The sequence below is a fragment of the Cetorhinus maximus genome, chromosome 19 (assembly GCF_964194155.1).
Source record: "Cetorhinus maximus chromosome 19, sCetMax3.hap1.1, whole genome shotgun sequence".
Taxonomy (NCBI): Eukaryota; Metazoa; Chordata; class Chondrichthyes; order Lamniformes; family Cetorhinidae; genus Cetorhinus; species Cetorhinus maximus.
In genome coordinates, this window is record NC_135897.1 from 97,843,843 (window position 1) to 97,865,686 (window position 21,844).

The following is a 21,844-nucleotide window of genomic DNA, read 5'->3' on the forward strand; positions in this document are numbered from 1 at the left end:
GTTTTTGTCTTGCACAGTTTTCCATAGTGTTCAATCCTGTTGTATTGGAACCATTGGGCTGTGCTTACAGGACATTGATCTTGCCTGTGAGGGCACTTCACTCCATACTGCTGGCATGGTCACTTTGCTGGCTGGTTTGGGAGTTCCCTTCCCTGATTTAGAATGTCTCTGTGTCTTTGTGGCCTGACACGGTGGACTGAGAGTTGGCCTCTGCACCATGTTTCACTCTCTCCCCTTAAGATTGTCCTGTGCTGCTCACATAGTTCTGACTGTCTAACCATCTGGATTGCCTTTCCCGGGTTAGAAATTTCTTTTCCCTGTAGGAAGTCAGAGAGTGCATCATCTGTTACTCCTACTACTATTCTGATTCTGATGAGTTTGGACTTTGAATCTCCGTATTCACAACCTTCTATCATCTTGTACAGATCATTGATGAATGAACTGACTGGTTCCCCTGGCAGTTGGACTCTCTTATTGAATTTAACTCTTTCAAGTGTTTTATTGCTTCTTAGATTGAAATAAATGGTGAATGATTTTAGTACCTCTTCGAACTTTGTAGATGATTCATTAATACCCTTGTCTTACAATGATGTTTACAATTGGGCCTATCGAGTAAAGCAGCATGTTCACCTGCTTTTCATCTGACTTTCTTTTTAAACCTGTAGCAATGCTGTGTCTTAAGAATCATTTCCTCCAAATTCCCCAATTTTGTGATTGGTCTGGGCCTTGGATTAGCCTGAATTGACCTGGAAGTGAGGATTCATGATCCATGTTAAAATTTTTTAAAGTAGATGTGTTCCTTTAAGAGCTGTCTGAATTCCAAGATGGTGTCATTATTCACTTGGAGACAAAGGGATTTCCTATGCGGCTGGTTTTTGTGGGTTTCTCAAAATGTTGATAGCGCTCTTCTTGAGAAAAAAAGTTAACAATGGCTGTGTGGATAGGCTGCCTGCAGAATTATTTTGTTCATCTGTTTACTTTGTAAACCGTTGAGTGGGTCGAATTGGAGTTTCTGCTTGTTTTTTTATTACTGAGTTGGACAGTCGCGATGTTCCCTAAATATTAAATTAATTATTTCTCCTTTTTTCTCGGTCGCACACCCCATTTTCAGGCTCCAACTCAGAGATTGGGTTTTAGTGACAAGTTTCTATCAAATGGCAGTCCTTTGGGTTGTCAGGACTTACTGCAGCCTGGAATTTTACAAGGTTTAGCTCACCCTTGTAGGTTCTGTCGAGTTTACACTCTGAAGCTGCACTTCCAAAGGAGATTCAATGGAATCTTCTACTGCAGTAAGGAAGCTTAAATCTCTGCATTCAGCTTCCAGGCCTTTCTCTGGAACATACTTTGGTGATTTTTTCCTCCATGCCTCTACTTCTTTAGGAGCTTCTTTTCAGGTCAGAATGCTTTGTTGAATTTTTCTCAGTCTTCACGCATTTCGGTTTGTCTCTACATTTTAGTGAGGTTCTGGGTTTTTATTCCATTGCTGCAACATGTTGGGAGGGTGTTGGTTACAGATCGGTATGTCTTAAAGAAATCTCCATAGTGTAGGTCAACTGTAAGCCTTTATTAACTACTAGAATTATTTCCACATGTACAGGGTACAAGCTAGGAGCTGTCTCCATTCTTAGGTCTACACTATCTCTGCTCAACACCACACTGACCCTGGGTCTGGATCATGTGACTTCTTACATCACAGTGTGGGTGGTACTGTACTCAGTCTCATATTATACTTAGATCCTTATACTGCAGGGAAGTCCCTCCTATTCCTTTTCAATATCAGAGTCTGTGGAGACTGATTTAACCCAAGGCAGTGAAAAGATGGTGACCTTGACACCCAGGTGCCTCGTCAAGGCACTATTGATTTCTCTGTCTCCGGGAGCTGTTTATTTCCCTGTTCCCACATAGCAGGATGCCTATTCTCAGTCCTGCTACATTCCTGCTGAGCTCTGCCTTTCGTCTGTTTCCAAAGTATTGCTGAAAAAAGAGAAAAGTCAAAGCTTTCCTGTCTTGCACTCAGAATCACAGAATTTTAACGTCACAGAAGAGGCCATTCGGCCTATCATGTCTGCACCAGCTCTCCAAATGAGCATTATCACCTAGTGCCATTGCCTTTTCCCTGTACCCATGCACGTTAGAACACTTCACAAGAATACCATTACAAGGAGAAAACAACAATTTATACTGTATGGGAAGAGAATGCTGATTGGTTGGCAAGTAGACTCTGATTGGTAGAGGTATTGCCATGGAGAATGCACCAGTGATGGTGACTGACAATTAACTGATAAGCATTGTTTGAAATTTAAACCAGGAAGCTTGACCCTGATTGGTCAAGGCATTGCCCTGAGGAATGAGTCAGCGAATGGCTGTCACTTATTTTGTTTAGCTGAAACTGGCGCAATGTGTATACATGTTATTTCTGTCTGCAAAGAACAGGGCCCCGTGTATTAGTATATGTAGTTTTCATTACACACAAAAGTACCACGCTGCAAGCCCGACTGATGATCTTAAATTGGTTGTCAGCATAATACTTAGCACACTGAGGATTTTTAGCAAATGTTGTCAGATCGTGGAATCACATCTAATGTTGGACACTGTGTTTTGAGTTTTGCAAGCATGGGCTTGGGCAAGATCAATACCCTGCCCATTGTGAACAGCAGTTGGGACATGCTGTTTGATGCGATCCAGCAGTCTTTGGGACGTACAGCCTACATACCTAGCATCACACTGGCACTGAAATTCCTATTTGCGTGAAAATCCTCAGTGTGCTAAAAATAACGCTGACAGCCAATTTAAGATTGTCAGTCAGGCTCGCAATGTGGTGCATTTGCCTGTACTGGAAGTTACAGATATTAATACACAGGGCCCTGTTCTTTGCAGACAGAAAGAACGTGTACATACAGTGCACCTGTTTCAGCTAAACAAAATAGGTGACAGCCATTCATTGACTCATTCCTCAGGACAATGTCTTGACCAATCAGGGTCAAGCTGCCTGTTTAAATTTCAAAGAATGCTTGGCAGTTAACTGCCAATCACCATCACTGGTGCATTCTCCATGGCAACATCTCTACCAATCAGAGTCTACTTACCAACCAATCAGCACTCTCTCCTCATTCAGTGTAATTTGTTGTTTTCCCCTTGTATTGGTATTCTTGCAAAACGTCCTGATGAGTGAAAGACAAAAAGCTTCAACAAGGGTAGGGCCCATAAGGGACCAAGGGGGCAATCTATGGGTGGAGCCAGAGGACATTGCTAGAGTTTTGAACGAATACTTCACACCCGTCTTCACCCAAGAGAATGAGGATGAAGGTATCGAACTCGGGGAGAGAGACTGCGAGGCTCTTGAGCAAGTTGATATAGCGAGTGACAAGGTATTGGAGGTGTTGGCAGGCTTAAAAGTGGACAAATCTCCAGGTCTGGATGATTTGTGTCCCAGACTGCTGAGGGAGGCAAGGGAGGAGATCGCAGGGGCTCTGACCCAAATTTTTAATTCCTCTCTGGCCACAGGGGAGGTGCCAGAGAACTGGAGAACAGATAATGTGGTTCCGCTATTCAAGAAATATTGTAGAGATAAGCCAGGGAACTACAGGCCAGTGAGTCTCACGTCAGTGGTAGGGAAACTATTGGAAAAAAATTCTGAAGGAAAGAATCTATCTCCACTTGGAGAGGCAAGGTTTGATCAGGGATAGTCAGCATGGCTTTGCCAGAGGGAGGTCATGCCTAACAAATTTGATTGAATTTTTTGAGGAGGTGACCAGGTGTGTAGATGAGGGTAGTGCAGTTGATGTAGTTTATATGGATTTCAGCAAAGCCTTTGACAAGGTCCCACATGGGAGACTTATACAGAAGGCAAATGCACATGGGATACAGGGTAATTTGATAAGGTGGATTCAAAATTGGCTTAGTTGTAGGAGACAGAGGGTGACGACAGAAGGATGCTTTAGTGACTGGAAGCCAGTGTCCAGTGGCGTACCACAGTGATCTGTGCTCGGTCCCCTATTATTTGTCATTTATATAAACGACATAGATGACTATGGGGGGGTAGGATTAGTAAGTTTGCGGATGATACAAAGGTTGGCCGGGTGATTAACAGTGAGGCTGAGTGTCTTGGGCTACAGGAAGATATAGACGGGATGGTCAAATGGGCAGAAAAGTGGCAGATGGAATTTAACCCTGAAAAGTGCTTACGCTTTGGAAGGAATAATTTGACAAGGAAGTATTCAATGAACGGCATGACACTAGGAAGTTCTGAGGAACAAAGGGACCTTGGCGTGTGTGTCCATAGATCTCTGAAGGTGGAGGGGCATGTTAGTGGGGTGGTGAAAAAGGCATATGGGACACTTGCCTTTATCAATCGTGGAATAGATTACAGAAGTAGGGAGGTCATGTTGAAGTTGTATAGAACCTTGGTGAGGCCACAGCTGGAGTACTGTGTGCAGTTCTGGTCGCCACATTATAGGAAGGATGTGATTGCATTGGAGGGGGTGCAGAGGAGATTCACCAGCATGTTGCCTGGGATGAAACATTTAAGTTATGAAGAGATGTTGGATAGACTTGGGTTGTTTTCACTGGAGCAGAGAAGACTGAGATGCGACCTGATCGAGGTGTACAAGATTATGATGGACATGGACAGGGTTGATAGGAAGCAGCTGTTCCCCTTAGTTGAAGGGTCAGTCACGAGGGGACATAAGTTCAAGGTGAGGGGCAGGAGGCTTAGGGGGGATGTGAGGAAAATCTTTTTTACCCAGAGGGTGGTTACGGTCTGGAATGCGCTGCCTAGGAGGATGGTGGAGGCGGGTTGCCTCACATCCTTTAAAAAGTACTTGGATGAGCACTTGGCACGTCATAACATTCAAGGCTATGGGCCAAGTGCTGGTAAATGGGATTAGGTAGGTAGTTCAGGTGTTTCTCACGTGTCGGTGCAGACTCGATGGGCCGAAGGTTCTCTTCTGCACTGTGTGATTCTTTGATGTCTGTTTTTTTCAGCAATATTCAAGTTCTGCACTATCAAAAGTCCAAAGCATAATGCCCTACCAAGTCACCTCTCAACTAATTTTACCCAGGAGGTATTACAAATTGTATAAAAATAGCACTCAGTGTGCCAATGAAATGAAAGTGTCAAACCAGTCATTGTATTTCAGTTGTTGTTGTTAATTAGCAAAAATCCCAAAGCAGGAGTTCCCCAGGATTCTTTCAAGGGCAAAAGGGGAGAGGGTGTTGGAGGAGAACAGAGGGTGTGAAGGGGAAGGGGAATGGTGAAGGTGGAAAGGGGATGGAATGAGGTGAAAGGGTAGGGGTGGGGAAGAAGGGATGGGGCAAGGAGGAAAAGGGGAGAGGGTGAGGGATGAGAGATGTGGGAGCATGAGGGAGAGGAGAGGAGGTGGGGAAAGGGGAGGGGTTGATGGTAGAAAGTGGTAAGCGTGAGTGGGAAAGGTTGAAAGGGGAAGGGATGGTGGATTTGTTTGACATTTTTATGGCCTTATTTACCTGCACCACCAATTTGAATGACCTGTTGTCTGTACCTTCCATGACCCCTCTGTTCCTTTCCTCCATTTAGACACTTAGGGATGGATTTTCGCTATCAAGGCAGGTCGCTCTGGAAATTTCCTGACTCGGCAGACCCACCTCAGTTTAAAGCAGCTCGCTGATGCACATCCTCGCTCCAGGGAGACGGGGGGCAGATGCGTGTTGGGCCCACCAACCCTGGAAGCAGATTGTAGGCAGCCATGGGGCCAGCTAAGTGCCGAGGCAGGCTGGTTAGAAGGCCCGCCTCAGTTCCCTTGTATTAAAAGCAGTTATAGGCACTCTATCCCCCCACCCATTACACAATCTCATTCCCCCATCCACCAATACCCTCCATGTAATAGAGATGGTGGTGTAGTGGTAATGTCACTGGAGCTGTAATCCAGAGGCCCAGGTAAATGCACCTGCGACATGGGTTCAAATCCCACCATAGCAGCTGGTGGAAGTTAATTCAACTAATTTTTTAAAATCTGGAAAGAAAGCTAGTCTGAATAATAGTGATCACGAAACCACTGTCGATTGTTGTAAAAACCATTTGGTTCACTAGCATCCTTTAGAGAAGGAAATCTGCCACCTTTACCTGGTTTGACCTACATGTGGTTGAGTCTAAACTGCCCTCTGATATGGCCGAGCAAGCCATTCGCTTCAAGAACAATTAGGGATGGGGAACAAATGCTGGCCTTGCCAGCGACACCCACAACCCATGAAAGAATTTATTTAACAAAATTCTCCCTCAGTGTTCCCATGTCCCCTCCATGCCCAGTCACCCAGTATGCACTATGTACAGAACAAATGAGCTATATAATAACAATGGCAAGTGTTGAATTGCAGAGGGAAAAAAAACAGAAATCTGCTCTAAAAAAACTGCCATTCCTATAACCCTTTAATCAGACAGGGCTGTTGTAGTATCAGTAACAAAGGTTTTACCCGCTTCACACCTCTTAATCTTATCCAAAGAAACGTACATTGATAAAAGAGATCACAGAAAGAATAATTTATTATAGCCTCATAAAAATGTCAATCAAGCAAAATAAACACTCCGCCTCAGTTTGTCCAAACAGACCCTCGCTGAGCAAATGCATTTGTAAGTCTTTGAGCTCAGCCAGGCATTCATAATGAGCACATCTGGGAACTGTATCAGCAGAAACAGATGACCAGATATCTAGTTTATCCACTTGGGCTCATTGGTACAGGCGACCTGAGGATTGGGAACTGGAGACTTGGAGATTGGAGACTTTGGATTGGGAAGCTGTAACTGCAGGATTCTGGACTGGCCACTGATGCACACCAGACTGAATTTCAGCAATTCTGTAGAGTTGGGGCAGTTTCAGTTTTGGAAGATGAGAAGCTAGCAAAGTGGGAGGGGGTGACATTTTGTTCAGTTCGGTGGGGGCGGGGAGGAGGGGTGGAGGGAGATGTTCTCAGGAATCTTGCAGAACTAAGACTGAGACTTATTGATAAAAACAAAAAGCTAAAAGCTACTGTGGATGCTGGAAATCCAAAACAAAAACAGAATTACCTGGAAAAACTCAGCAGGTCTGGCAGCATCGGCGGAGAAGAAATCAGTTAACGTTTCAAATCAGAAACGTTAACTGATTTCTTCTCCGCCGATGCTGCCAGACCTGCTGAGTTTTTCCAGGTAATTCTGTTTTTGTACTCGAGACTCATTGTTATTCTGCTGAGCTGCCGATGACATCAGGCTGGCTTGGCCATGACATTGACAGCAGCTGTCAGGTAGATCAAGGGAGTTGGGGAAGAGGGGAGAGGCCAGGGTGGCGGGCAAGAAAGAGGGTAACTAGGGTGGGGGTGGGCGTGGTGGGTAGGGGGGGAGCAAGTGGTGCAAGCCCATGCTATATCCCATTGAAGGTGCTGTGGAGTCAAGGGATGCATTTCTGCTGCTCTGGCTCCATATTAAACTATTAACATTTTAAAAGTTCCTCTTTGCTGACAGCTCTTTAACACCTGTTGGTTAGGACTCAGAAGATCTGAATATTGGAGTAGGTTCTTAAACACATTGTTAGGCCCCTAAGTAGCGTATGCATAAGGGCCAACGAAATTATGGAGCAGTGTCTCAGGGCATCTGAATATTGGTTAAGCCTACAATGCACGCGTCTCAGTGTCATTGGGGTGTGGCTGCTTTGCCCTCCATTTCACAGCCAACATTTAAGCCAAACAGCCCAACTTCACCCCACATTAGATCCAACTGTAACATCACCAAATTAGGAGAGCAGTTTCAGGTAAGCCTGCCTAAATGCTGAAGTGAGCTAAGAGAATTAGGAGCAGGAGGAGGCCATTCAGCCCCTCGAGCCTGCTCCACCCTTCAGTGAGATCATTGTTGATCTAATTCTGGTCTCAACTCCACTTCCCTCTCTGTCCCCCATAACCCTTGACTCTCTTGTCAATCAAAAATCTGTCTAACTAAGCTTTGAGTATATTCACTGACCCAACCTCCACGATTGTGTCTGAACAGTCCATTCTTCTAGAGAGGATGCTAATGATAATGTAAACAGTTAGCTTCACTCACCAAGTAAAGAGCCTCCACAGAAAGGAATCCCATTCTTTGACAACATTGCAACCCAGGGCGATGATCCTTTCGACACGACTTTCCCTTGTGCTATTTTAGGCTGGATTGATGACCTGCTTATTCTTGGTTTCCCACACACTGAAATGTTTCACACAGAACAAGTTCAATTTACAATGAGAATTGAGCACAAAATAATATGCTGAGACAGAGGAACAAACAAGACAAGATTAGTCACAAGATTATTAGCTTCACCCAACTGTGTGAGGCCCTGACACTTTGCGGGAAAGGGTCACATGCACTCGCGGTGGGCAAGTCACAAGGTGAAGATTTGAGGTGCCCATCACATGCATTGAACTGAAAACCTACGCTTTAAATATTTCCCTAAAGCAGCAATTAAGTAGACATGCCATGCGAGAGTGTGTGAGTGAGTGAGTGAGTGTGTGTGTGTGAATATGTGTTACTGAGGAACGGAAAGGTTAGCTAGATCAACGTAACAGTGCTTCACGGTAAGTGCAATGCACTCATATCTCAATTGTAGATGCAAACATGAAGGCGCCTCATTACCGTGCACCGGGAAATGGATAATGTCATTCAGTTAGAAATCTTTGTAAATCCTGCTCACCAGTCCCCTTAAGACTCTTGCCTCCACACATCCTTCTGTGGTTCATGAAGTTGAGAGATCACAACTCGTTGCCAATGCCACAATGGTTGAGGTGATGTCGTCGTTTCCTCTCCAGCATCAGTGTTAATTACCTACATAACAGTAACTGCTGTCCAAAAAAATCACTCACCGGACATGAAATTGTCTATAACATCCTCCCAGATGTGATGAAGCTCTGGATAAATGCACATTTTCTTAATAGCTGATAAAGATGAGGGTGCTGATCCAGAGAGAAAACCAGTGAACAGGCTTTGCCTGCTCAATGTGGCAACGAGTGACCTCACCATGGATTGGATTATTTGCACCTACTCATGTTCCATTATCTTGTATCTGCTTTGTTTACCAGGGGGTATTCCAACCAGAGTCAGACAAGGACTCAAAGCTCAACATCCTTCCCAGTCAGAAAGGCATTCTCACTGGTCACCCTCAATGGTGATTCTCACTGGTCACTCTCACTGCACAGTGCTCTCAGTGGGAGCTCACTGGATCATCCATTTAAATGTTGTGGCTACGAGAGAAGGTCAGAGGCTGAGAAATGACTCAGCTCCTGCTTCCACCATCTCCAAGTCTCCCTTATTCTCCAGGAAACATTTCCTTGGGCTGGATTTTCCCCTCGGCGGGTGGGCCTGGGAGCAGGCACACAATGGTCCACCGCCTGCGATCAGGCCCTGACCATGATTTCATGCTAGCCAATTAACGGCATGAAACGCATGCTGAAATGCAGCCACAGGGAACATGTCATCTCACTGGTGGGTGGTCTCCAATTTGCCCACTGTTACCTCACCGCTTCCTCATGCAGGGCACCATATTTAAACTGTAGCCACATGCGCACTTTTCAGTGATGTTTCCCTTTGCCTTCTGGATACTGTGGAGGTTTGCCGTGATGTCCTCTAGCCCCGCTCTGGCTGCAGGAGGCCCATCAGTCTCACCACTCTGGCTTGGTAGGCGATGGCTGTGGTGATCAGTGCCAACGCTGCACAGAAGAGGTTTGCCATCCATTGCAGATAGAGGATGAATGATCTCATCCGTGTCGCCAGGGTAAGGTAACCATCTCATCCCTCTAAACTCACACTCACAAGCCCATCAGACATTCACTGGCATCTCACTCACTGCCAGCTCAAGGGACATCACCACTCACTCTCTCACACACACCCTCACATCTCCATCTGGCCTCATCTCCTCTGGAGGCTGCCTCCTCAGCCCTGACCATCCTGAGGCCACTTGCACAGATCAACATGTCCCCCACACACACCCTGTGATACCCTCCTTCCCCAGTACAGCCCTCAACCTGCAGCCTCTTCCCTTGCCTGAGGCCACTTCTTCCCCTTCCCCAAGCAAGCCCTAGCCCTGCAGCCATTGAAAAGCCGCCCACATGCGGCTGATCTGGTAGGTAGAGACCTGCCCATGAGCCCCCCCTAAAAGTGATGTGGTGCTGTGTGTGAAGCCTGGCGCTGATGACTGTGAGTGCTGCCCGAAGCGAGGTAGGCAAATCAACCTCGAAGTCCTGAGGAAAGTGGAGCCTGCCAGGTGCACGCCGCTTATGTACAGTTGTGAAACACGACAGCATTGTACCCGGATGAACCAGCATGGAGGCGATGATTCCGGTGGGCAGGCACCATGATGAGATGCTAACGCATTAAAATTACATTTCCGACGCTGGACAGCGGGAAAGGTGCCCACCATTGACGGGCGCATCAGACAATCGCAAACTGGTTCACTATGGTGGGAAACTGATTTTTGGCCGTCTTGTTATAGTTCCCCACTTTCCCCCCTTGCCCGTCATGACACCCGCTGCCAATGGGGACTGAAAATTCCGCCCTTAGTGTCGGAAATGCAATTTCTGGGAGGGTAGGGGAAGGCAGCCCAGAGGTAGGTGAGTTGGTGGGGTGGGGGGGCTGGATAGGTGGAGGAGGAGGAAAGGGTGAATCTTAGGGGTGGGAGAGGAGGGGGAAGAGGGGGGAAATACTCCCCCTTAAGTCCCTTTAAGGAACCTGCCTGACATTCATGTAAATTAAAGTGAATTAGTGAGAAGTTTCATAGCCAATGATATGCACTGAAGGGAAATTTCACATGTTCCTGGCCCCTGAGCTCCTCCAGTCTTTGATTGCTTCACATTCTTGGCATCATCTACTAAACAGCACAAAGTTCACAATTAAAATGTACGAACCAGTGTGACATTGCTGTTGGAGCTCAGAGTCACAGTATCAACAGCAAAACTGTATCACCTCTAGATTTCAGATTCAGCTACAGAGACTTGCATTTATAAAATGCCTTTAATGTATAAAAATGTCACAAGGTGTTTGAATGAAGGGTGAAGATAAACAAGAGGTTAAAATAAAGGCAAGAGACTCCGAGTTATGAAAAGCTACATTGAAAGGCTGGGCTTTAAGGAAGACCCTCAAAGTGGTAAGAAGGTAAAGGGGTTTAGGGAGATTCCTGAAAGTGGGAAGTAATCAGCTGATTGGAGCTCCTGGCATATTTTGGACACACAATCTTCTGGCCTTCCCAAAGCTTGAGAAAGGAATGACGTTTGATTTTGATGTTGATTGTGGGGGTGGCGGGGAGTCTGCATGTTAGTGTTCACTGCTACTGGTTTCACAGACCAGATATACAGGATTTACTCTCAACTGAAAATGACCAGCTGGACTCTTCACCAAACCTAAATCAGGATTCAGGCCGTTAAAGAAAGTCCAGCCTTTCCCTTAAAAATAAAAAACAAAGGATTTGACAATTAACCAGGGGAACCAAAGAATATAAAAAAAACCCCAAAATGTTATTATTGTGTCTGTTTATCTGCTTATGATCATAAATAGTTAAACTGTGTTACAGATTGTTCCAGTATTACATGTATACATTAAGAAATAAATCCTGCAGTAGATTTTCTAACCTTCTGTTCTGATATACACAGCACCTTGGGATTGACTATAGCTCAAAATAGATCTTTATCATTACAGCTGAACTTTAGCTAATGAAGGTTTAGGTTGATATAGGGTTTGGGTTAGGGTTCTATGTAGGGTTAATATTTGGGTTCGATATGGAGTTAGGGTTGGATATACAGTTGGTGTTGGGGTTGGATATGGGCTTAATGTTAGGTTGGGAACACCCAAATTTATAAAAAAACTTCACCATTCAAAACACCAAACTATTCAAAAAATAGTCACTTGGTAATACAGAACTTGAATCCTGCTGAAAAGAGAGATACATTGGTGAAGCTTTTCATCTTACATGCATCAAGACAAACACAAGAATGTCAAATTTCAAATTATCACAACAATTTATACTATGGGAGAAAAGGGTGCTGATTGGTTGGCAAATTGACTCTGATTGGCTGAGGTGTTGCCATGGAGAAAGGAATGGGGAACTATAGGCTCCCCAAGCTCCCGGGTAGTTCATGTGCGAAGCTTGAACATATTCCTGTGGAGAGAAACAGAGTTAATGTTTCAGGTCGATGACCAAACGTTAACTCTGTTTTTCTCCACTGATGCTACCTGACCTGATGAGTTTCTCGAGCATTTTTTGTTCTGATTTCAGATTTCCAGCTTCCATGGTACTTTGCTTTTGAACATGTTCCTTTTGTTTTCAGTAAATGGGCCCAGGCATATAAATGTATGTTGCTTTGAGCAAGCATAAATGAACCATGTTATGAGCTCAACTGATTGTCTTAAATTGGTTGTTAGTGCAGCTATTAGTGCACCCAGGATTGTTCAGTAAGTGCTGCCCAATCGCGGAACCACATCTAAGAGTGGACTGTACACCGAGATTACTGAACCCCGACACTGTACACCGAGATTACTGAACCCCAACACTTTATTTACACCAAGATTACTGAACCCCGACACTGTACACCGAGATTACTGAACCCCAACACTTTACACTGAGATTACTGAACCCCGACACTGTACACTGAGATTACTGAACCCCGATACTGTACACCGAGATTACTGAACCCCGACACTTTACACTGAGATTACTGAACCCCAATACTGTACACCGAGATTAATGAACCCCGACACTGTACACCGAGATTACTGAACCCCGACACTTTACACCAAGATTACTGAACCCCGACACTGTACACCGAGATTACTGAACCCCGACACTTTACACCGAGATTACTGAACCCCGACACTTTATACTGAGATTACTGAACCCCAATACTGTACACCGAGATTACTGAACCCCGACACTTTACACCGAGATTACTGAACCCCGACACTTTATACTGAGATTACTGAACCCCAATACTGTACACCGAGATTACTGAACCCCAATACTGTACACTGAGGTTACTGAACCCTGACACTTTACACCAAGATTACTGAACCCCAATACTGTACACCAGAGATTACTAAACCCTGATACTGCACACCATCGAGATTACTGAATCCCGATACTGTACATATCCCGATTACTGAACCCCGATACGGTACACATCCCGATTACTGAACCCCGATATGGTACACATCCTGATTACTGAATCCCGATACTGTACACATCCCGATGACTGAATCCCGATACTGTACACAGCCCGATTACTGAATCCCGATATCGTACACCATCGAGATTACTGAACCCTGATACTGTACACCATCAAGATTACTAAACCCTAATAATGTACACCATTGAGATTACTGAATCCCAATAATGTACACCATTGAGATTACTGAACCCTGATACTGTACACAACCCTGAATACTGAACCCAGAAACTGTACACCATCCCAAATACTGAACCCCAATACTGTACACCATTGAGATTATTGAACCCCGATACTGTACGCCACCCCAAATACTGAACCCCGATACTGTACACCACTCCAAATACTGAACCCCAATACTGTATACCATCGAGATTACTGAATCTCAATATTGTCATGAAGCTATGTATATAATATTATCGGGAATTTTTTTTTAAATTGAGGTTTAGATTGTGGGTGTGTCTGTGTGTGTCTTAATTGGATTAAAGCCAGCTAGTCTGGGTGCTTTGATGTATAGTAGTTTTAAGATGTAAACAGAGGTAGAGGTATGTTTGCATTTTGTTGAATAGAGCATTCAAGAGTGGGAGTGAAATCTTGCACCTGGCTAGGAGACACCAAATAATGTTTATATTACTAATAAAATTAGTATTATGAAAGGCGTTCAAAGGGCCTGGTGATACAATGAGAATTTTCATTCAAAGGGCAGGCTGGGTATAACCTGAGAGGGTTTGTGTGTGAAAAGCAGAGGCATGTAAGATCAAAGCAGCTGTAAGCCTACAACTGTCTGCAAAGGAACGAAATTGAAAGGAACCTCATTTTGAATTCGTGAGGTGAAAATGCTTTGCCTGGTGTCTGTTTAAGTCTACTGGTTATTGTTGCCTTAGTGGAGATTATTTAGGGAATTTGTTAAAAGTTATGATAGTAGTAATTTATAGCCGTGTGTATGTGTTTAATTTGTTGTAAATTAGTAAAGGTCTCATTTAGTTTGATATAGAAACCTCTCGAGAACTGCTGGTCTTATTCCTGTATTTAGAGCTGCAACTCAAAACATACCAAATGAAAACATAGGTTATGACAGTTGTTTAAAGTTTCCCTCTGGGAATTTAAATAACTCTTCCTTTATCAACTGCTTTATCATAACAATATTATATCCCAGCCCAAATACTGATCCCCGATACTGTATACCATTCTGATTACTGATCCCTGATACTGTATACCATTCTGATTACTGGTCCCCGATACGGTATACCATTCTGATTACTGATCCCCGATACGGTATACCATTCTGATTACTGATCCCCGATACCGTATACCATTCTGATTACTGATCCCCGATACCGTATACCATTCTGATTACTGATCCCCGATACCGTATACCATTCTGATTACTGATCCCCGATACCGTATACCATTCTGATTACTGATCCCCGATACGGTATATCATTCTGATTACTGATCCCCGATACCGTATACCATTCTGATTACTGATCCCGATACCGTATACCATTCTGATTACTGATCCCCGATACCGTATACCATTCTGGTTACTGATCCCGATACCGTATACCATTCTGATTACTGATCCCCGATACCGTATACCATTCTGATTACTGATCCCGATACCGTATACCATTCTGATTACTGATCCCCGATACCGTATACCATTCTGATTACTGATCCCCGATACCGTATACCATTCTGATTACTGATCCCGATACCGTATACCATTCTGATTACTGATCCCTGATACTGTATACCATTCTGATTACTGATCCCCGATACGGTATACCATTCTGATTACTGATCCCCGATACCGTATACCATTCTGATTACTGATCCCCGATACCGTATACCATTCTGATTACTGATCCCCGATACCGTATACCATTCTGATTACTGATCCCCGATACGGTATATCATTCTGATTACTGATCCCGATACCGTATACCATTCTGATTACTGATCCCCGATACCGTGTACCATTCTGGTTACTGATCCCCGATACTGTATACCATTCTGATTACTGATCCCCGATACCGTATACCATTCTGGTTACTGATCCCCGATACTGTATACCATTCTGATTACTGATCCCCGATACCGTATACCATTCTGATTACTGATCCCGATACTGTACACCATCCGAAATACTAGACTCCAATACTGTACACATCCCTGATTACTGAACTCACAAGCGGGGTCACTAGACGAATAATCCAGAGGCTCAGGCTAATGCTCTGGGGACATAGGTTCAAAACCCACCAAGGCAGCTGGTGGAATTTAAAATCCGTTCATAAATCTGGAATTAAAATCTACTCTCAGTAATGGTGTCCATGAAACTATATCGATTGTTGTAATAACCCATGTGGTTCACCAATACCCTGTTGGGAAGGCAACCTGCCGTCCTTACCTGATCTGGCCTAGATTGTACACAATCCCAATTACAGAACCCTGTTAGTGTACACAATCCCGATTACTGAATGCTGTTAGCGTACACAATCCCGATTACTGAACCCTGTTAGCGTACACAATCCCGATTACTGAACCCTGTTAGTGTACACAATCCCGATTACTGAACCCTGTTAGTGTACACATTCCCGATTACTGAACCCTGTTAGTGTACACAATCCCGATTACTGAACCCTATTAGAGTACACATTCCTGATTAATGAATCCTGTTAGTGTACACATTCCCGATTACAGAACCCTGTTAACGTACACATTCCCGATTACAGAACCCTGTTAGAGTACACATTCCCGATTAATGAATCCTGTTAGTGTACACATTCCCGATTAATGAATCCTGTTAGTGTACACAATCCCGATTACTGAACCCTGTTAGCGTACACAATCCTGATTACTGAACCCTGTTAGTGTACACATTCCCGATTAATGAATCCTGTTAGTGTATACATTCCCGATTACAGAACCCTGTTAACGTACACATTCCCGATTACCGAACCCTGTTAGAGTACACATTCCCGATTAATGAATCCTGTTAGTGTACACAATCCCGATTACTGAACCCTGTTAGCGTATACATTCCCGATTATTGAATCCTGTTAGTGTACACAATCCTGATTACTGAACCCTGTTAGAGTACACATTCCCGATGACTGAACCCTGTTAGTGTACACATTCCCGATGACTGAACCCTGTTAGTGTACACAATCCTGATTTCTGAACCCTGTTAGTGTACACATTCCCAATTACCGAAGCCTGTTAGCCTACACAGTCTCGATGAATAAACCCTGTTAGTGTACACAATCCCGATGACTGAATCCTGTTACAGTATACATTCCCAATTACTGAACCCTGTTAGTGTACACAATCCCAATGACTGAATCCCGTTACAGTATACATTCCCAATTTCTGAACCCTGTTAGTGTACACAATCCCGATTACTGAAGCCTGTTAGCGTACACAATCCTGATTACTGAAGCCTGTTAGCATACACAATCTCTATTACTGAACCCTGTTAGTGTATACAATCCTGATTACAGAAGCCTGTTAGCGTACACAATCCCGATTACTGAACCCTGTTACAGTACACATTCCTGATTAATGAATCCTGTTAGTGTACACATTCCCGATGACTGAACCCTGTTAGTGTACACAATCCTGATTTCTGAACCCTGTTAGTGTACACAATCTCTATTTCTGAAACCTGTTAGTGTACACATTCCCAATTACCGATCCCTGTTAGCCTACACAGTCTCGATGACTGAACCCTGTTAGTGTACACAATCCCGATGACTGAATCCTGTTACAGTACACAGTCCCGATTACTGAACCCTGTTAGTGTACACAATCCCGATTACTGAACCCTGTTAGCGTACACAATCCCGATTACTGAAGCCTGTTAGCGTACACAATCCTGATTACTGAACCCTGTTAGTGTACACAATCCCGATTACAGAACCCTATTAGTGTATACAATCCCGATTACTGAACCCTGTTAGTGTACACAATACCGATTACTGAACCCTGTTAACATACACAATCCCTATTACTGAACCCTGTTAGTGTATACAATCCCGATTACTGAACCCTGTTAGCGTACACAATCCCAATTTCTGAACCCTGTTAGTGTATACAATACCGATTACTGAACCCTGTTAGAGTACACATTCCTGATTAATGAATCCTGTTAGTGTACACATTCCTGATGACTGAACCCTGGTAGTGTACACAATCCTGATTTCTGAACCCTGTTAGTGTACACAATCTCTATTTCTGAAACCTGTTAGTGTACACATTCCCAATTACCGAACCCTGTTAGCCTACACAGTCTCGATGAATGAACCCTGTTAGTGTACACAATCCCGATGACTGAATCCTGTTACAGTATACATTCCCAATTACTGAACCCTGTTAGTGTACACATTCCCGATTATTGAACCCTGTTAGTGTACACAATCCCGATTACTGAACCCTATTAGAGTACACATTCCTGATTAATGAATCCAGTTAGTGTATATATTCCCGATTACAGAACCCTGTTAACGTACACATTCCCGATTACCGAACCCTGTTAGAGTACACATTCCCGATTAATGAATCCTGTTAGTGTACACAATCCCGATTACTGAACCCTGTTAGCGTATACGTTCCCGATTACTGAACCCTGTTAGTGTACACAATCCCGATTACTGAACCCTATTAGAGTACACATTCCTGATTAATGAATCCTGTTAGTGTACACATTCCCGATGACTGAACCCTGTTAGTGTACACATTCCCGATGACTGAACCCTGTTAGTGTACACAATCCTGATTTCTGAACCCTGTTAGTGTACACATTCCCAATTACCGAAGCCTGTTAGCCTACACAGTCTCGATGAATAAACCCTGTTAGTGTACACAAACCCGATGACTGAATCCTGTTACAGTATACATTCCCAATTTCTGAACCCTGTTAGTGTACACATTCCCGATGACTGAATCCTGTTACAGTATACATTCCCAATTTCTGAACCCTGTTAGTGTACACAATCCCGATGACTGAATCCTGTTACAGTATACATTCCCAATTACTGAACCCTGTTAGTGTACACAGTCCCGATGACTGAATCCTGTTACAGTATACATTCCCAATTTCTGAACCCTGTTAGTGTACACAATCCCGATTACTGAAGCCTGTTAGCGTACACAATCCTGATTACTGAAGCCTGTTAGCATACACAATCCCTATTACTGAACCCTGTTAGTGTATACAATCCTGATTACAGAACCCTGTTAGCGTACACAATCCCGATTACTGAAGCCTGTTAGCGTACACAATCCCGATTACTCAACCCTATTAACGTACACATTCCCGATTACTGAACCCTGTTAGTGTACACAATCCCAATTTCTGAACCCTGTTAGTGTACACAATCCCGATTACTGAACCCTGTTACAGTACACATTCCTGATTAATGAATCCTGTTAGTGTACACATTCCCGATGACTGAACCCTGTTAGTGTACACAATCCTGATTTCTGAACCCTGTTAGTGTACACAATCCCAATTACTGAACCCTGTTAGCGTACACATTCCCGATTATTGAACCCTGTTAGTGTACATAATCCCGTTTACTGAAGCCTGTTAGCGTACACAATCCTGATTACTGAACCCTGTTAGTGTACACAATCCCGATTACTGAAGCCTGTTAGCGTACACAGTCCCGATTACTGAACCCTGTTAGTGTACACAATCCCGATTACTGAACCCTGTTAGCGTACACAATCCCGATTACTGAAGCCTGTTAGCGTACACAATCCTGATTACTGAACCCTGTTAGTGTACACAATCCCGATTACAGAACCCTGTTAGTGTATACAATCCCGATTACAGAACCCTGTTAGTGTATACAATCCCGATTACTGAACCCTGTTAGTGTACACAATACCGATTACTGAACCCTGTTAACATACACAATCCCTATTACTGAACCCTGTTAGTGTATACAATCCCGATTACTGAACCCTGTTAGCGTACACAATCCCAATTTCTGAACCCTGTTAGTGTATACAATACCGATTACTGAACCCTGTTAGAGTACACATTCCTGATTAATGAATCCTGTTAGTGTACACATTCCTGATTTCTGAACCCTGTTAGTGTACACAATCTCTATTTCTGAAACCTGTTAGTGTACACATTCCCAATTACCGAACCCTGTTAGCCTACACAGTCTCGATGAATGAACCCTGTTAGTGTACACAATCCCGATGACTGAATCCTGTTACAGTATACATTCCCAATTACTGAACCCTGTTAGTGTACACAACCCCGATTACTGAACACTGTTAGTGTACACAATCCCGATTACTGAACACTGTTAGTGTACACAACCCCGATTACTGAACCCTGTTAGCGTATACAATCCCGATTACTGAATCCTGTTAGTGTACACAATCCCGATTACTGAATCCTGTTAGTGTACACAATCCTGATTACTGAATCCTGTTACAGTATACATTCCCAATTACTGAACCCTGTTAGCGTACACATTCCCGATTACTGAACACTGTTAGTGTACACAATCCCGATCACTGAACCCTGTTAGTGTACACAATCCTGATTACTGAACCCTGTTAGTGTACACAACTCCGATTACTGAACCCTGTTAGTGTACACAATCCCGATTACTGAACCCTGTTAGTTTACACATTCCCGATTATTGAACCCTGTTAGTGTACACAATCCCGATTACTGAAGCTTGTTAGCGTACACAATCCTGATTACTGAACCCTGTTAGTGTACACAATCCCGATTACTGAACCCTGTTAGTTTACACATTCCCGATTATTGAACCCTGTTAGTGTACACAATCCCGATTACTGAAGCCTGTTAGCGTACACAATCCTGATTACTGAACCCTGTTAGCGTACACAATCCCGATTACTGAATCCTGTTAGTGTACAGCATCCTGATTACTGAACCCTGTTAGTGTACATAACCCTGATTACTGAACACTGTTAGTGTACACAACCCCGATTACTGAACCCTGTAGCTCTACACTATGTCCACCCCACATAGTGAACCCAGATACTCTGTATAACCATGATTACTGAATTGCTATACTCTGGACCTTGCCTGCTGCCTTCAGTCAATCCCGTGAATGTTGCTCATTAGAAGGTTCCAGGCTGCTGGTAGCACTTGCGTGGTGCTCCTGCTCCTTTGTCCAGCACCATGAAGGGTGTGACCCCAGGCAGCAGACCGACTGTGTTGGACAGAGAATGGTGGCATCAGGAACTGAGAGGTCTCCATGTTGTACTGGAGTCACTGGCCTGGGCTGTGAGCGGGTGGCTGGAGATCAGAAAGCCTACAGGCCACCGTCCGGTTATCAGTGAATCTGGTACCTGAGGAGGTCAGTTCTGGGAGGTCAGCTCCCCAGACACTGCAAAAACCTCAGCAGTCTGAGTAAGACTCCAGAGCACTCATTCTTTAATCCAGCCTCACTGCTGCCCACTTCCTTTAACACTAGTCACACTAACCACAGCAATAAATGCTGGCCTAGCCAGTGATGACCACATCCTGTAAAAAAATCATGTTTGACAAACCTACTGGAATTCTTTGAGGATGTAACTAGCAGAATAGATAAGGGAGAACCAGATGATGTGGTATATTTGGGTTTTCAGAAAGCTTTTGGTACAGTTTCACATAAGAGGTTAGTGTGTAAAATTAAACACATGGGATTGGGGGTAATATATTGGGTTGAAAGTGGCAGCTCAGTGTCCTCTCTGCCAGGGCCCTTGTTAGTACCCTATGGTCAGCTGGCCTGGATTGGTCAGGCCCTTGTTAGTACCCTATGGTCAGCTGGCCTGGATTGGTCAGGCCCTTGTTAGTACCCTATGGTCAGCTGGCCTGGATTGGTCAGGCCCTTGTTAGTACCCTATGGTCAGCTGGCCTGGATTGGTCAGACCCTTGTTAGTACCCTATGGTCAGCTGGCCTGGATTGGTCAGACCCTTGTTAGTACCCTATGGTCAGCTGGCCTGGATTGGTCAGGCCCTTGTTAGTACCCTATGGTCAGCTGGCCTGGATTGGTCAGGCCCTTGTTAGTACCCTATAGTCAGCTGGCCTGGATTGGTCAGCCTCAGAAGCTGCCAGCTGCAACTCAAGCCTCCGGACTCGAGCTGCTCGAGGTCTCAAACTGTGATCCCTTGGAGGGTCCTCTCAGCATCTCCAACTCCCGAGCTCCAGCCATTGGGGAAAAGCAGCAAAGGAGCATTGGAGATAGTGAAAACTGCTGATAGGTTCCACACCAGGTACTAGGGGGATTCAGAAAAAATTCTGTCAACTATTTGAGAGTTGGAGTTGAGTAGTTTAAGAAATTGATTTTGTTCTGTTTATACTGAATTGAAGAACTGATCATGAGGCTGGAATGAAGGGAGGGAGTGTGTAAGAGGGGGATGATGATTATGGGATTGTTGCATTTTGGGGATCGGGTAGGGAGATGCTTTAAGCCTTAATGGCCCTCTGTTCTTCCTTCTCTTTCTCCTCCTCCTCTCCTCTACTGCTCCCTCAGTGGTGATGCTCTGGAGCAGATGACCAGAGGCCTCAGTCCTGTTCAGGGGGTTACTGCAGGGCTCTGGGCCCACCAGCTACCTCCTCCTGCTGCAGCCCCCACTAGCACAACCCAGGCAGTGGAACCGTTGCTTGAAGACACCTAG

General features: G+C 44.4%; 1 protein-coding gene and 1 long non-coding RNA gene across 2 annotated transcripts in view; both read right to left on the bottom strand.

Moving 5' to 3' along the window:
• Positions 1 to 9,393, bottom strand: part of LOC144694058 (mannan-binding lectin serine protease 1-like) — an 86,390-nt gene extending 76,997 nt beyond the window's left edge. Inside the window, exons 1-2 of the mRNA XM_078564421.1 lie at positions 8,667 to 9,393; positions 8,045 to 8,182 (exon numbers count right to left, since the gene is read on the bottom strand). Coding sequence (XP_078420547.1) covers positions 8,045 to 8,182; positions 8,667 to 8,712 — 184 coding nt within the window. The 5' untranslated portion in view covers positions 8,713 to 9,393. The remainder of the gene's footprint in view (positions 1 to 8,044; positions 8,183 to 8,666) is intronic.
• A 1,570-nt stretch (positions 9,394 to 10,963) lies between these two features.
• LOC144694062 (uncharacterized) lies at positions 10,964 to 13,435 on the bottom strand. The gene is made up of 2 exons (XR_013579648.1): positions 12,717 to 13,435; positions 10,964 to 12,119 (listed from the first exon to the last, which is right to left on the bottom strand). It is a non-coding gene; the product is annotated as an uncharacterized LOC144694062 (long non-coding RNA).
• Positions 13,436 to 21,844: the final 8,409 nt, after the last annotated feature.